A 16,143-nucleotide genomic window follows, 5' to 3' on the forward strand; every position below is an offset into this window, starting at 1 on the left:
ACAAATTGCTGGAAGAACCTCCAGGTTCTCATTTTGTTTCTGCAACATAATACAAGTCATTCACAATGCTGCTGTTCCCATGCAGGGACTGGTCTGTGGTGCACAGGTGAAGCAGTCCAACAGTAACTGGCTTGTTTTGAACATGAGCTGATGGTTTATCTGGCAGGGTAGGACAGAGGCTGATCTGCTCTCCCCCACCCACCATCTATCTGTGGCCACCAGCTACCTCTGCTGAGTTCAGAGCAGCTGGGAAGGAGCTGAGCTGCACAACTTGGCTCTAAGGCAACTCTCAAAACATCTGTGCACTTCCTTAAGGAACAAGACATGCTTGAAACCATTCTGGGAAGCACCAGGGCTGCAATTGGGAAGGTGAAATTAAGTCAAATCACAATGGAGCAATATCAACACTTTCATACAGATTTTTCATGTTTTCAGGTACTTAATTAAGTTACTTGAGCCAAAGGCAGTGCCTTCACCCTGGCTTTGAGCTGGCATGACAGGGCACCAAGTGTGCATGGCTTGACTGCTGCAGGGCACAACTTCCCCCTGGTGAAGTGCAGCTGTGTGGGCATTTGGGATATATTCAACCAATGCTTTTTGAGGCAAAGTTCTGAACACAACCACCAGAAACATGTAGCTCCAAAGTATATATGTGCTGGTATCACAGATACATGAGCCAAATAAAACAGGAAAGGGCCATTATAAAGTGGACCTTGTAAATCTCAATCTGTGACAGGAAAGCTGAGTGCTACTGTAGTGGGAAATTATGTAAATGTACTTTTATGATAGACTTATAATAAGTTATAAGTTATTATTATTACAATATTTTATAAGTTGTATACTTATATAATATTATAAGTTTATAATATATTATATATATAATATATTATATATATTATATATAATATATTATTATATTATATATTATATATATTATAAGTTTATATAATATTATAAGTTATATTATATATAATTTTAACTTATGTAATGTAAATATACTTTATAAAATCATATAAATATACTTCTTTTCCTGGTTTCTACGTGGCAACCTGTAAGAATTGAGCTGGCTGCAGTTAGCCACTGCCCTCCATGCCTGATCCAGCATGAGCCCATTCCCATGGGAGCATCCTGGCTCCTTCCCTGCCCTCCCGGGCCTACCTGTGCTGGGGGTTGGTGTACTTGAGCAGCTCGGCCAGCTGCAGGGGGTATTTGCAGATCTTCTGCACGGGGGTGAGCAGGAAGCCATCCAGGGAGATGTCGATCATCTTCTGCAGCAGGCGGCAGGCCTCGAAGAAGTAAACGTACTTGTTCACCTTGGCGAGGCGCGACAGCTCCAGGCACGCGTTGGGGTGGTTGTTGCAGTACTCGGAGTAGATCTGAAACTCTGTTTGCTGCAAGGCACAGGGAGGGATTTACTGCCCATGTCCTTCAGAATCCTGTTTGGAGGTTTGTATCCTCTGACTGGAGCTGTTTACTGATTTGTATCCTCCACAGGCTCTCAGGCCTGGAGTTCTAAAGCTGGGGGCTGGCAGGGTGTGTCACAGCTTCATGTGAGAGACCCAGACATTCCCCCATACCCTGCTCTGGGCTCAGCTGAATGCTTTGAGTGCCCACACCAGCCACAGCTGATCCTTCACCGACCTCAAAATACCATTCCTGTAACCTCAGTCCCACTCAAGATTTTGGAGTGTTCCTACATTTTCCCTGGAGTACCAAGGGCTGCAGGGATTACAGTGTTCAGAAGATAAGGTGCTTTGAAAATGCTCTTTCCACAGCCAAAAGAGCTACAGGGTATTTCTTTGGGAAGTGGTTGAACACGGCTAGGATAGAGGGTGGTGGCATTTAGTTTGGTTGGATGGGTCTTTTTAAAGAAAGCTTCAGTTCTGTCAGATCAATTTCTAAATCCTCTGGCTCAATCCATGCTCAGCTACCCCTTTCCCATAAAGTCAAGTTTACTTACATATTCCAAGAAGCATGAGCCAACCTCACTCAAATGTGGGTGGTCTTTGTTAAATTTCTTCTCTAGTGCTTTAACAAATTTCTTCTGGCACCTGTAGATGTCCTCAATATTCCCAAAGATTGTCTTCAGCTGTTCTTCTGTAAACATGTCGGCTCTCTTGCGGCACTGCTTAATGTAACCCTAGGAGAAAACCAGATTGGAAAGCTTCCTGGGCATCTGCTCTGTGGCACAGAAAGCCTCAGGGACTGCACTCAGGTGTACACCAGGTTCCTGCATTCCCTTCCTGTACCCATCTGTAACTATTATTTCCTCTCATGTTACCCTGAACTTGGTACAGATAGAAGCTGCCACAGACACAGCAGCCCTGGGTGATGCTGCAGCCCACACCTGAAGGAGTCACAGAGCTGCTTTCTCTTGCTGAAAAAGCCTTTATGTGTCTGCAATGGGGTGCTCTGACTCCAGCACTGGTAGATTCAGACCAGCTAAGTCCAGGTGTGGACCTAGTTTGGTGCCTGTGTGAAGAGCTGCCCAGCTGACTGCAGCAGAGGAGAGCTCTGAGGGACAGGGGACACTGCAGAGGAGAGGCTTATTTGTGTGTGCTCTTTGTCCCTGCTGCCTCTGGGTTTGGTGCCTGTGTGAGGAGCTGCCCAGCTGACTGCAGCAAAGGAGAGCTCTGAGGGACAGGGGGACACTGCAGAGGAGAGGCTTATTTGTGTGTGCTCTTTGCCCCTGCTGCCTCTGCTGGGAGCCACTTTTGTACCATTGCAGTGGAGAATTCTGTTCCTGCAAAAATTCCAGCTGCCCTCGCTCCCCCAGTGTACAGGATGGATCTCTTTTAGAAGAGGTGTCACAATATTCAGCCCATTTGACAGTAAAGGATCCAACTGGCTGAGCATCTCCCACTTGTTTTGATCTGAGCATGGCTTGCCTGAAGGCTGGAGTTGCTGATTATATTACCTCAGAACACACATTAGAGAGGACAGCAGTGCTAGACATTTACTTTTCTCTGGCTTGGGAAATTCAATTAATTCCATTTAATCAGAGCACAAGTGAGTGCTCCAAATGCAGAGGCATTTGGGATATTGCTGTAATGAATTGTCTTCTGTTTTCTAACCATGTACTGGCATTCAGCAGAACTGATGAAAATCCAGTCTCATTTTCAGAAAAGTTACCTGGTTAGGGTCCCTTTCTGGGCAAGCATGGGACACAGTCCATTGTCCTTCAGAGAAGCTCTAAGAGTCCCTTCCCCCTTTATTCCTTACCTCACAAATGTCCTTCAGGTGCTTGATGTAGTCTCTCTCTGTGCTTATGATCTCGTTGATGACGTTGGTCCTCATTTGGTCTTTGGTGGTCTGGCCCATCCCAAAGTCCTCTTTGCCCCCCTCCACCTTCAGGGGATAATCTTCCATGGGCTCATCCTGGTTCACCCGCAGCTGGGAGGCACACAAGATGTTCACTGCTCCTACTGCTAAACAGCTCTGCCAAGGAAGTGGCTGCATGGCAGACACACCCTGAGCTGGGACAAGGTGAGAGGAGGGGGTGTGTATTGCCTGGAAACATTTCCCCTCGGGGAGGCTGAGGCCAGACAGTCACTTTGGGGAGAGCACAGGGCAGCTGCTCCCACCGTGACATGGGTGGGTTTAGGCAGGCATTTCTAGTGGACAGAATTTACAGGAATAATATGGAGTCTTTCAGGAATAATGCATAAAAAATCAGGACAGAAATGGCTGATTGAGTGAAATTTTCTTAAATATTTGAAGGGACACTTTGGGAGGGAGGGAAGAACCAGCAAATGGTTGGGTTTTTATCTACTTTAACGTTCTCATAGTGTCAGTAGCAGATGGCCCCTCGGTATCTGCTTGCTCAGGATTATTTAAAGAGTTCATTGCTAAAGCAGAAGCAGACCAGCTGCCTGTGGGCACCGCGGTGGGAAAGAAGGGCAGGGCGGTGTGGGAGCCTCGGTGCCCCATCAGATGGCAGCACAGCACGGGCACAGGGCTCAGCGGCCGAGGGCACGGGCTGGGCTCTGCACCTGAGCTCCTTCCCTGGTACTGCTGAGTGCCCTGGGAACACTGTGCATGGCTCAAAGGATCCGTCCCGGCACAGAGAAGGAGCGAAAGGTAGGAAGGTAAAACATATAATTATAGGAATTTTTAGTTCAGTGACACAGAACTGCTTTAAACTTTTAATGTAGTTTCTTCTAGGCTCTATGACTTACCTCTTGATACAAATGCAGCTACACATAAAACACAGCGCATACCCTCCCTTGGTAACACAGGCACAGATTACCTTTACTCACTGCTGAAGCCTCAAGATGTGCAACCCTGGCTCTCCTCCAGTGTGAGCAGGACATCGGCAGCTCTTAAACTCAGACCTCGGCCTGAAACTCAGATGTGGAGTGACAGAGCCCTGCAGTCTGAGCCAAGCCTGCAGACATACCAGCCCTCCCTGCAGTGAGCTTCAGAGCCAGTGGTAATTAGCGGGAAATCTTCAGCTGGATGCTTGAATAAACGTTGTGATTCCTCTGTTCAAAGAATTTCTTACTCTGCACCCCTAATGCCTAGTACGAGTCTCCTTTACTCTGACAAGTTTTTGCCAGCCAAGACAATTCAACTTATCAGTAACATTAAAGAAAAAAATTGTGTGTTTTCATTGCAAGAAAAAGCAGTGCTGAGGCCTTGGTAATCTTATTTGCAAAACATTCCGCTGTTTGTATTAATTATGCAGCTGAGACTAACTCCTGCAACCTATAACAAAGCATTTCAAAACTGCCCCGCTTCTGCAATGACTTTTGCTGCAGCCACCGGATGACCTCGTGTCACCTCCTTTCATGCTTCACCTGGTTTTGGGTCATTTGTGATCTGAAGTGACCTGGATAAAGAGCTAAAGGGCTGAGAATCTCTGCCCTTAGGCACCTCGCTGCCTTTGCAGAGTGAGGAGCCTGCCCCGAGGTGGTGAAAGCTGTCAGGCACCCACAGTCCCGGTCAGGAGAAAGGAAAAAGCCTTTCTGCTCACAGCGGGACAGCGAGCACAGCAGTTACCACCCTCCCACACTCCTGGCTTGCCCTGAGAGCTCAGATGTGTTTCAGAAAGCTCTGCTGGAAATGAAGCCTCCGCAGGGTGCAGTTGGCACTGTCTGGGCTGGTCTGCACAGCTCTTGTGTGTGGGCTTTGAAGCTGGCACCGGGGGACAAGCACGGAGTGTCTCACATTGCCCCAGATCACTGCCCAGACATTTCTGGTGTTTTTCTCCTGCATTTCTGAGTGCCTGGCTCGCAGTGCTGTGTGACAGCCCGGCAGCCTGGTGGCTGAGGAGGGGCATGTGAGCCAGGTGGGTGCCCTGCACTGGCTCCAGCACCAGCTGCAGAGGGGCCAGTGGTGCCACGCTCATCTCTATTGTCTAAGTGGACACTGGAGTGAAGAATCCAGGATTTGCATCGGGGATTCTTCCAGGAGAGGGCTGTTTGCTCCTGGAAGTGGATGCCATGTCCTTGGGCACAAATCAGCCAGTGTACAGAGCCAGCAGGAGCCAGGCTGCAGCCACCAAACAGGGCAGCTCCCCAGCTGGCACAGCTCAGCTCAGCTCCAGTCTGGAGCTGAACCTTTTGCCCTGATTTACTCATGTAGAGGAGTTCTCTAGACTGGTGGCTGCTCAGCCAGGAGGGCACTGTCACATTCACATCTCTGAAAAATCCCTTTGCCCAGGATTTTTCTCCTGGGAAACTGAGAAGCCTCAGAGAAAAGGGAAAACAATGATTATCTCATTTGCTTCTCCTGTGTTTTGCTCCTTTGGAAAGTGTTTGGAGATGGTTTACCAACAGGTGATTGTTTTATTGGATTTTGCTGTGAGTTATTTTGACTTATTGGCCAGTCAGGGCTAAGCTGTGTCAGGACTCTGGAGAGAGTCACAAGTTTTCATAATTTATTTTTAGCATTCTGTAAGTATCCTCTCTGTATTATATAGTATAGTATTCTTTAATATAATATAGTATAATAAAATAATAAATTAGCCTTCTGAGAATGTGGAGTGGGATTCATCATTCCTTCCAACATCAAGGCACAATACAATAGGGCATCCTGTACTGTAGCCCCTTGTAGAGGAATACTGACAAGACATGCTGAACCATCTCTAGCAGTGAAAGTCCTTAGGAGTCACCACAGAACATTAAACCTGGAGAAGAACAAACACCTGCTGCTAATGGAGAGGGCACAAAGAAAGATGAAGCTCTTACCCGAACAAAGCTGGCTGGAAACCAGCCCTCACTGTCCAGAATCCTCCCCCACCACCACTCCTTGTTGGTGGCATCCATTACTTCGATGACGTCTCCGGCCTTGAACCCCAGCTCCTGGTCGTCCATGGTGACGTGGTCCCAGAGGGCCTCTGCGTACACCACACTGCCATCGCTGATGAGCTGCGGGCAGAGCGGGCACAGCGTCAGTCCCTCCTGCCTGCCCCCAGCCCTGGCACCCGTCCTGCTGCCTCTGCACCCCCATGAGCAATGAGGAATGGCTGCACACACTATGGTTACCACCATAAAAACATAAATTCTGGTATTTCATACTGCTGGCTTTGCCTCAGCCAGTAAACAAGGCTCAGTGGTACCTTGGTTGTGGTTGTGCTCTGGTGCTGCCAGTGCAGCTCTGCTTTGGAAAGCCTTGAAACAAAACCTTGAGCATCAATATTTAGAGACATACTTCAGAGTAAAAAGTTCTGGAACGGCCTGCCCAGGGAGGTGGTGGAGTCACCATCCCTGGATGTCTTTAAAAACAGGCTGGATGTGGCACTGGGTGCTAGGGTTTAGTTGAGGTGTTGGGGCTGGGTTGGACTCTGTGATCTTGAAGGTCTCTTCCAGCCCAGTCATCCTGTCAATTCTGTGAAAAAGCATTCAGAGTCCTCAGAGCTGCTCTGGAATGGATAGAGCCTGAAGCCTGTAAGGTGGTTAAACATAGCACTTAAGATGCTTAAAATAAGACTCCTGTAGAGTTTTAAACAATTATACTGAGGAATAACAGTTATTTACTGATGGGGCCCACAGAGGCTCCACTCAAACAGGACCCCCAACAATCAAAAACCAAAACCAAAGCCATGTGTCGGTAAGCTGCAAGGGGCTCTGAGCTCAGTGGTGCTGTGCCTGGAGCCATTGCTGACCGTTCCCACCTGAGCTGTGGGGGGCCAGGTAACACCTGGGTGCTGCTGCCGTGGGGTCTCTGAGGGCTGAGCCTGCTGGCCAGCACAGCAGGAGTGCCTGATGCCACTGGTTCATCAGGTCAGAGCGTCCCTTGGATTTCAACAGCTCCAGAGCACACTCACAGAGTTCCCAGGGCCCGAGGGTACCTGGGACTGTCTGAACACCAAGGGTTTTCCCAAGAAGATGGAGTGCATACTGGACTTCTGCTGAAAAGGACCTGGCATGGTGGAGTGACAGTGAAGGCCTGGTTTTCTCCAGGAAAATGGTGCAATGATGAATTATGGGAAGACAACAGGAAGACAGTATGGGAAACACACAGCAGAAAGAGAAAAGCTGTAGGAAAGCCACTGTCCCTGGCAGGTCTCCCAGCTGTGCAGCAGTGACACCCCAGCACACAGGGCACCCACGCCCCTTGGCTGCTCAGTCACCCAGAGCTGTCCCCTGCTCTGGGTTGCTGCTGCTGCCTCTCCACAAAGGAGACAGAGATGCACGTTGGAAAAGAACGTCAGCATCAGCATCAACTGAGTAAATCAGAAGAGGGTTAATGAGGCATTTGAAAGAAAATTGAAATGCAGTCTGCCTTTGGATAGCAAATGCCCCTTCACTGAACCAGAAACAGCTTAATGCAGTGTTTCCATTCTGACAGAAATAACAGGATGATGAGGAAGGAGAGGGTGAGAGGTTCCCACTTATCCACACAGCCAGTGTGCAGCCAGAGCTGGGTGGGATGCAGTGCACTGATGCTATGTGTGTCTCTGTGAAAGCAGGGGATGGATCCATGGGGCAGCAAAACCAAAAAGGTTATTGATGTATTAAAAACAACAGAAGTGCCTTAGAATGGTCATGTAGAAATCTGTCCCCCAAAAAGCTGGTGGGATCAGCCCAACATGGATCCACACTAATGCACACAGGATGGGAAACAAACAGGAGGAGCCCAAGCCCCCACTCCTCCTGGTGTGGAAGGAAAACTGGGATACAGCTGCCACCACAGCAAGGTGGTGGGATGATTCTCACAACGGGAGCGCTGCAGTGGGTGGCCACAAATCCTTCAGAAGGAGCAGGCATGGAAGGAGAGGCAGTGGGGGAAGCCTGTATGTGAGGGAGCCTTTTGATGATGGTGATGACAGGGTTGAGGGTTCCCCCTCTGTTCTCTCTGGTGCCCAGTGACAGGACCCACAGGAAGAGCCGGAGCTGTGGCAGGGCAGGTTTAGGCTGGATATCAGGAAAAGGTTCTTTCCCCAGAGGGTGGAGGAGCACTGAACAGGATTCCCAGGATCACAGCCCCAAGGCTGCCAGAGCTCAAGGAATATCTGGACAACTCTGTCAGACACAGAGAGGAATTCTTGGGGTGTCTGTGCAGGGCCAGGAGCTGGATTTTGATGATCCTTATGTGTCTCTTCCAACTCAAGATACTCCATGATTCTCTACATATATTTATCCATGAGCTGGATGGGCCAGGAGTTGGATTTTGATGATCCTTGTGTGTCCCTTCCAACTCAAGATACTCTGTGATTCTCTACATATATTTATCCATGAGCTGGATGAGGGGATTGAGTGCACTCTCAGTAATTTAGAAGGCTCAGCTTTTTAGCAAAGAGCAGTGACAGCTAGAGTAGGGAAGAGAGTGTATGTAAAAGTGTATTTTTCCAGACTTGGCTATCAGATTTCAGCTCCAGAAGAGCAGCTGGGCCCTGGGTGAGGGCAGGTGTAGCCACTCTCACAAAGAGCTCTGCTGCTGCTTTGGGCAGCCCATTTGCACTGGGAGTGCACACAGGCTGGGCCCAGCTCCTCCTGCTGCAGGGAGGTTCAGGGGGTGGCTGCAGCCCTGCTCCTGGCCAGCCCTGTGCAGGGGAGCTGATTAAACACCCAGATCTCACTCAGAGCTGGGCACACACCAGGTCACAGCAGCTGCTGCCAGGCCCTGCTGAGTTACACATCCCTGCCAGAAGGGATGGCTGCTGCTCAGGAGATGGGCAGGAGCTGCTGAACCTTCAGAAGAGTGGCATCCAGCAGGCTTTTCAACACCCAAACTGTGACCAGCACACAGATAACATGGCTCTTTCTCAGACAAAATACCTTCTCTGTGTGTTCAAATAGGGCAGCCTGGATGAGTGCTCTGAGTGTGATGGGCAGGCTGGCACACACCGTGGCCATTTCCAGAGAGAGGCTAAGGGACTTCCTCTAGCACTGAGACAGTCGCACAGACAGAGCACTGATGATGTGAAGGCATTAATACCACACAGTACCACGCTGTCACATCTTGGTAATGTGATGAGAAGAAAAGAGACCAAGCCTGACCCAGCATTCTCAGCACAGAGGTCTGACACACTCAGCTCACAGAGCCACATGGTTGTACTCAGAGTCACTGAAATCCACGGGGCTGGGGAGGGAATCCTCAGCTGTATTTTAATCCATCCATTAATATTAATACCTTATCTTTTCTCTATTCAACAACAGCCATACTGTGGATATTATTTGGAAAACACAGGAAGTCACAACAGTGGGATCACAGGCCTGGCCAAACAGGCAGGCAAGACACTGCCAGTTCTCATGCAAAAGAATAAATAAAATACATCTGAACAACAGGCCAGGATTTGTTTAACTGACAACAAACACCACGTTTCTGGGGAGGGATGATCTATAAAGCATGAAATAAAGAGCAAAAAAATATTTCATCTGTTCATGGCGGGCAGGCTGGCACACACTGTGGCCATTTCCAGAAATGAAGGGACTTCCTCTAGCACTGAGACAGTCACACAGACAGAGCACTGATGATGTGAAGGCATTAATACCACACAGTACCACACTGTCACATCTTGGTAATGTGATGAGAAGAAAAGAGACCAAGGCAGACCCAGCATTCTCAGCACAGAGGTCTGACACACTCAGCTCACAGAGCCACATGGTTGTACTCAGAGTCACTGAAATCCACGGGGCTGGGGAGGGAATCCTCAGCTGTATTTTAATCCATCCATTAATATTAATACCTTATCTTTTCTCTATTCAACAACAGCCATACTGTGGATATTATTTGGAAAACACAGGAAGTCACAACTGTGGGATCACCAGCCTGGCCAAACAGGCAGGCAAGACACTGCCAGTTCTCATGCAAAAGAATAAATAAAATACATCTGAACAACAGGCCAGGATTTGTTTAACTGACAACAAACACCACGTTTCTGGGGAGGGATGATCTATAAAGCATGAAATAAAGAGCAAAAAAATATTTCATCTGTTCATGGGATTATCTGAATGTGACACAGCAGCACTGAGCACACCTTCATGTGTTCAGGCTGACAGGCTCTGCCTGGCCCCCTCCCTGCCCCACCTCCTGCTGTGCTGGCACCCCGGGGTGGGCAGGGGCAGAGCTGGGTGCTGAGCAGCTCAGGGCTCTGCTCCTCTCTGCCCCAGCTCAGGCTGTGCCTTTTGCTGTTATTTCCCACTGTACCCAGTCCAATTCCTAGGCAGAAATACCCACCACACCCAGCCCAAGAGCCCCTCTCCCAGAGCAGGTGCTGTGGGGCAGCTCAGAGCAGGACTGGCATTCCCATGGCACAGGAGCACCCAGGGTGCCCCATGTCACTGCAGCAGGAGAGCTGCCCCAGCTGGGGGCAGAGCACTGCCCCATCCTGCCATCCTGCAAGCTGCCACGGGCAAAGAGGGGCAGGACTCTGCTGCAGTCAGGGAGAAAAATCATACAGAAAGGATTCATAAAATCAAACCTGCTCTCCTGGAATCAGTGGCTGGCCTTGTCAAAGCCAGCATTTTGCAAGTTCCCATGTCAAAGCAACCTGGTGTGAGCAGTTCATTAACATAACAATCTATTCCTGGGTAAAAAAACCAACTTGCACCTGTATGAATTGTTTTTGCACGTTAGATAGAAAAATAAAAACTATTATTTACAAACAACTTCCCTGCAGGTATAGAGAGTGTGAGTGACTAATCAATACAGGATAACAACTTGTTACTAACCAATAAAGTAATTGGCAAGAAAATTAGTGACTAACTGGAGTCCCACATGAGGTCTGTAACACTGTATAAAAAGGAGTGATGTGAATAAAGAACAGCCTTTTTTCACCATGAAGAAAATGGAGTCCTGTGTGAATTATTCCCATAGGACCCTCCTACCCCAGGAAGGATAAAACACACCAGCAGGTAAAAGGGTTTTGGCAAAATGTGTTTGAGGTGGCACCATCAACCAGCTCTGCAGAGGGAGCTCCTGGCTCCCAGAGGAGCTGGATGGAAGGGGATGCTCACCCCTGCCAAACACCTCCTCAGCTCAAAGGGCTCAGCTCACCACACTTTGATCTCTGTAATTAAAGCAAGGTTTGGAAAACAACTATTTATTTTCACATGAAACAACATTTCTGTGCTGGCTTTGTAATGTCAAGGACAACTCAGTACATGCTCTTGAAGAGGCCCCAACAAGTGTGTAGCAGAGAAAAGTTAGAGAATGCAAACCAGCCACCCCACAGCTGCTCTGCTCCTGCAGCTGGCAGTGGGGAAAACAATCAGAAATCAACTTCTTTACTTTGCTTATAAAAACATCTAACTTTGTAGACAGCAGCATTTGCAACCCAAAGGCAGCACTAGCCCAGATGTTTGAATCTGAAAATCCAGGGCAGCTCTGTTACTGCCCTGGCTTTTGTGTGCCCCAGCCCCAGGCTCCTGTTCCAGCCCTCCCTGCTGCAGGGGAAGGCACTGGGAAGGCACTGGAGCTGAGGCCTTGAGGTGGCTCCCTAGAGCAGAGGCCAGACAAGATTCAGAGGATAAAGTGGGTATTTATTGAAGGCCTTCAAACAGGTTTACTTTGGGCAGCCAAAGCCTCCCAGGGGCTACACCCAAGGTGGACAATGGGCACCAGTTTTTCAAACAATTATGTTTGGTCCATTTACATATCAGGAGTAAATTCTCCAATTACAGCTTCAGCTAATTTACCCCCAGTTTGCTCCCCCTGATTCACTTTTGTTTGTACTTTTGGGGCCCTGAGGCTGTCGGGTGTCCTTGGGTTCCAGGCCCAGAGGGATTGTTTTGTTTGAGCAAAATGTGGAGGCAGTAACTAACACTGTGTATGGAGTTTGGAGTTATGCACTAATGCAGTGCAGGATCTGAAAAATAGAAAAGCTGAAATCCTAAGGCCTCAGGGCAGCTCCTCCCGTGGCACAGATGGAGGGGAAGGCTGATGGATGGCTCCTCCAAGCAGTGTCTACACAGAGGCTGCCAAGGAGGAGGCACGGCCAGGGCTGTGCACAGAGCTGCCCCAAATGAAGTCCATCATGTGTGAGCAAACAGAGCTGGCATGCCAAGGCCCGTGCCACGGGCTTGTTGGCATTGCAGCTCCTCGGTCCCTGTCTGTCTCAGGCTGGACACCTTGACATAATTACCTTGTATGTCCTGGTCTTGTTTGGACAGGACCTCCAGGCAGTATTAACAGAGATAAGAAATCTCAGCAATTTACAGAAGGAGGGATGAAGATGCCTTTAGGAAATATTTATCTTTGAGCTACTCGTTCCTATTTGAATAAAATTTGAATAGCTTTCTCTTGACAACACCAAGTACACAGGATCATGCAGAGCCAAAAAATAAAGCCAAGAGCATCAAAAGAACTGGGAAAAGGGAAGATCAGGGAGAAGGTACCTATAGAATAGAATTTATTTTTTCAGCTCTGTGGCTCTAAAACAGACATGTTCCACAAAGAGCACCTGAACCCAGCCCTTCCTGGTGAGCTCAAATGGTTGCCATGAAGCCTGTGCTCATTCCTGACCCCCCCTGAACTTGTGTGGAACAGACTGAAGGTGAACTGGTCCAGCTCACCAAACACTTACGCCCTGCAGCAGTCCTGACCCCAGAGGCAAAGTCCTCCCACAGCTCCAGTTCCTTCAGCAGTCACTTTGTTTCCAGAGCTTCTCCTCTGCCTCTCTCATGCAAGGTGCAGCAGACAAGTGAAAAAAAAATTACTTTCACACATCCCCCAAAGTTGTGCTTCATGCACACAAATAGTTATTTTCTGTGAATATGGGCAGAAGCAAAAGCTGGCCTCTGCCTTGAACTGAACCCATGGCATAGTTTTGAAATTGTCACAGAATCCCCAGAATGACCAGGCTGGAAGAGACCTTCAAGATCATGGAGCCAGTGCCCAGTACAGGGGCAGAGTGACCTCCCTGCCCCTGCTGCCCACACCATTCCTGATCCCGGCCAGGCTGCTGTTGGTCTTCTTAGCCACCAGGGCACACTGCTGTCCTGACAGCTTGCTCTTGCTTCCTCTCAAAACTTTCAGCTTCACTGTCTAATGATGGGCAACAGAGATTAAATTTATCTCACGGAGCTTCTGCCATCTGAGCAGCAGGCACTGAGTCTGAATGAGTTCTCTGGATGGGCTTTCCAGAGCATGTCCCCTCGTGGGGAGACAGGCACCCCAGGGAAGGGCTCATGTTCAGCATCTCTCTCAGCACGATGAGCTAACCCAGCCCCTGGGCTTGCTGTCTCCCCTCGCTGCCAGGCAGGAATTTGGGCTGCCTCTGCTAGACTGGGCTTGCTGCTGCCTGGCTGCAGGGTGCCAGAACCACCAGCCCAGCTCTGCAGGCACAGCAAACACTCCAGGGCTCCTTGCTGCATTCTGCCCTTTGTGCCAGTGTGCCAGGGGCACGTGTCCCCTCGTGGGCAGGCTCGTGTCACTGCTTCATTCACAGCCCACACACCATGCCCCTGCCAAGCCATGCCCCTGGCATTTGCTGCCCTTTGCCTGCACTGTAAGCTGCATATTTTTCAACACAGATTTTTGAGACTGATTAAGGGTAGTGGAGGACTCTCAGGCATTTACCAAGCACTGCAGATCTCCATTCAAAATATTTTAATTTGACACTGATTCTCCTTAACAAATCTAAAATGTCAGTCAACAAAGATCTTAATCCAGCTAAGTGTGCTACACTGATATTCCACAGTGCTGCTTTTTTAATCAGTGCCTGTAGTTAAACTCCTCATGTGACATCCAGTACAGCTGCCTCCATTTACCAAACATTCAACATTTGTCATCACATTTATTTGCTAAGAACTATTTTCCACAAAACCATTATGACTGGCATTAATTACATTATTCCCTTTTATTTATATCATCTGAGTCCTGATTCCCCCTCAGAAGTGATTTAACCAGATGGGAAGGGGAGGAGGCTCCCCCTGCAGCAGGCAAGGAGAGACTTTGAAATTTGCCTTTAGCAGGAGCAGGGACAGCCCTACAGGGCAGGGGGCAGAGCCGTGCTTCGTGTTGAGTGAACCTGTGTGTGAAGAGTTTGGGCTGAGCAAGGGGTGCACATGCCCTGGGTGCCATTAAATGGGATCCTTCAAACCCCAGAGTGATGCAAGAACCTCCCAGCTCCTCACCTAAAACGGGGGAGCTGGTTATTACAACTGAAAACAACTTGAAAATTGCTTTCAACCATTCAGTTTTGGCTGAAATAACTCAGAAAAGTCCTTATGAAGGAGAGGGGACAGTCACCTGCAGCTGAGGAGGACACCTAAATCACCTTGACCCTGGCAGTTCCCCCAGGGCTCCAACCACCACTCTCCCGTGGCCTGTCTGTCAAGGGGGACTGCTAATTTGGGGAAATAAGATCCCTATGGTTTGGCATAAGGAAAAACCAGGAGCAAAGCCCTTCTCAAGCCTTCAGGTAACTCTGCAACAGGTTCTGTGTGTGTCACATTTCATAGCTGCACATTGCAGTAGCTGGTAACATGTACAGGAGGTAAAGCTGAAAAGCAGCTTCCATGTTAACCTGTCAAACAATTTTCCAGAGCACATTTGTTGAAAATTCTGTATATAACACATTTATTTTCTTGTATAAATGAAACGTATTTTCACTCTTTCTAAACAGGTAGATACAACACTGAATGACAGGGTGACAAAATGGCAACAGAAATTCAAATGTAACAGAAACAATATCTAACATAAATGACTGACTAAATGAGCTGCTCCTCAAGAAGGCCTTTGCAGACCTATTTAGGAAAACATCAGCCCTCTCCATCAGGGTCAGAAGCCCAAATATCAGGAATGACTCAGAAAGAGAGAGGAGAAGTAGGCAAGGCACAAAGAGCAGCACGAATCAAAGGTGGGAAGAGTTTCTAGGCCAGCACAAGCCAGACAGACCTTGAAGCTGCAGCAGAGACAGGTGGATGGAGGGTGGCCGTGAGCTGAAGGCTCACAAAAAGGCTCTTTCTAATCCAGGCTGCTGGGTGCCCAGTGAAATCAGATTTTTTGGGACAAAAGCAGGACCTTTTCCCTGTGGTGCATAATTAAACTGTGCCACCGGAAGCCCCACAGCCCAGGTTGTGATTTTAAAAGGTGATTTAAAAAAAGATTAAGTAAATGTAAGTCCTTCAAGGACATTTAAACACATCCTGTCTGGATACAGCCCACCAAGGACCTCAGACGCACCTGGGAAGGGGCACAAGGCAAAGAGCCAGGCCATGCTTGCCTCTGCTCCTGAGCAGTGCCCAAGTCACAGGTAAAAGTGTCACTGGCTGGCCCCACAGACCTGGCATGAGGGTGACATTTATCCCACAGAGCACTAGGGCATGAGCGTATAAAGAGCACAGAAGGAAGGAAATGCTGATTATCTGTATTACCCTCAGATACAAATTGTTCTTAAAACCAGCGAGGCCCAGAGCTGTTAACCTGGCAGGCACAGCTACATCCCATGAGGTGCAGCAACACTGGCATTCAGGTGGAAAATCAGCAGCTGCCAGCACAGTAATTACAGGGACATTAGGATGTCCCCTGGGGCAGGGCTGTTTCTCTCCTGGCTGGGACTCCTCAGCATTTCCACACTTTCAATAGAGCAGATCCCACACACTCCATCCTGCACCAGCAACCCTCACCAGGGACACAGGTCTGGAGCAGCCATCCATCCCTACACATGGATGTCTGACTCCTGGCATGCATTTCTTTCCTCCAGAAAGGAGGATGAAAGTGCAGCCAGGGAAACCTGGCTGTCCAGATACT

The 16,143-nt window shown here is 48.8% G+C and overlaps 1 protein-coding gene across 3 annotated transcripts in view; it reads right to left on the reverse strand.

Annotated features, from left to right (window-relative positions):
* The window catches only part of ARHGEF4 (Rho guanine nucleotide exchange factor 4), a 219,940-nt gene that overhangs the window by 6,078 nt on the left and 197,719 nt on the right, over positions 1 to 16,143 (reverse strand). For all 3 annotated transcript variants that reach the window (XM_039728062.1, XM_039728063.1, XM_039728064.1), the window contains 4 exons: positions 6,192 to 6,371; positions 3,223 to 3,393; positions 1,961 to 2,140; positions 1,159 to 1,391 (listed from right to left, as the gene is read on the reverse strand). In XM_039728062.1, coding sequence (XP_039583996.1) covers positions 1,159 to 1,391; positions 1,961 to 2,140; positions 3,223 to 3,393; positions 6,192 to 6,371 — 764 coding nt within the window. The remainder of the gene's footprint in view (positions 1 to 1,158; positions 1,392 to 1,960; positions 2,141 to 3,222; positions 3,394 to 6,191; positions 6,372 to 16,143) is intronic.

This window comes from Passer montanus, unplaced genomic scaffold (assembly GCF_014805655.1).
Source record: "Passer montanus isolate IOZ18808 unplaced genomic scaffold, ASM1480565v1 scaffold63, whole genome shotgun sequence".
Classification (NCBI taxonomy): domain Eukaryota; kingdom Metazoa; phylum Chordata; class Aves; order Passeriformes; family Passeridae; genus Passer; species Passer montanus.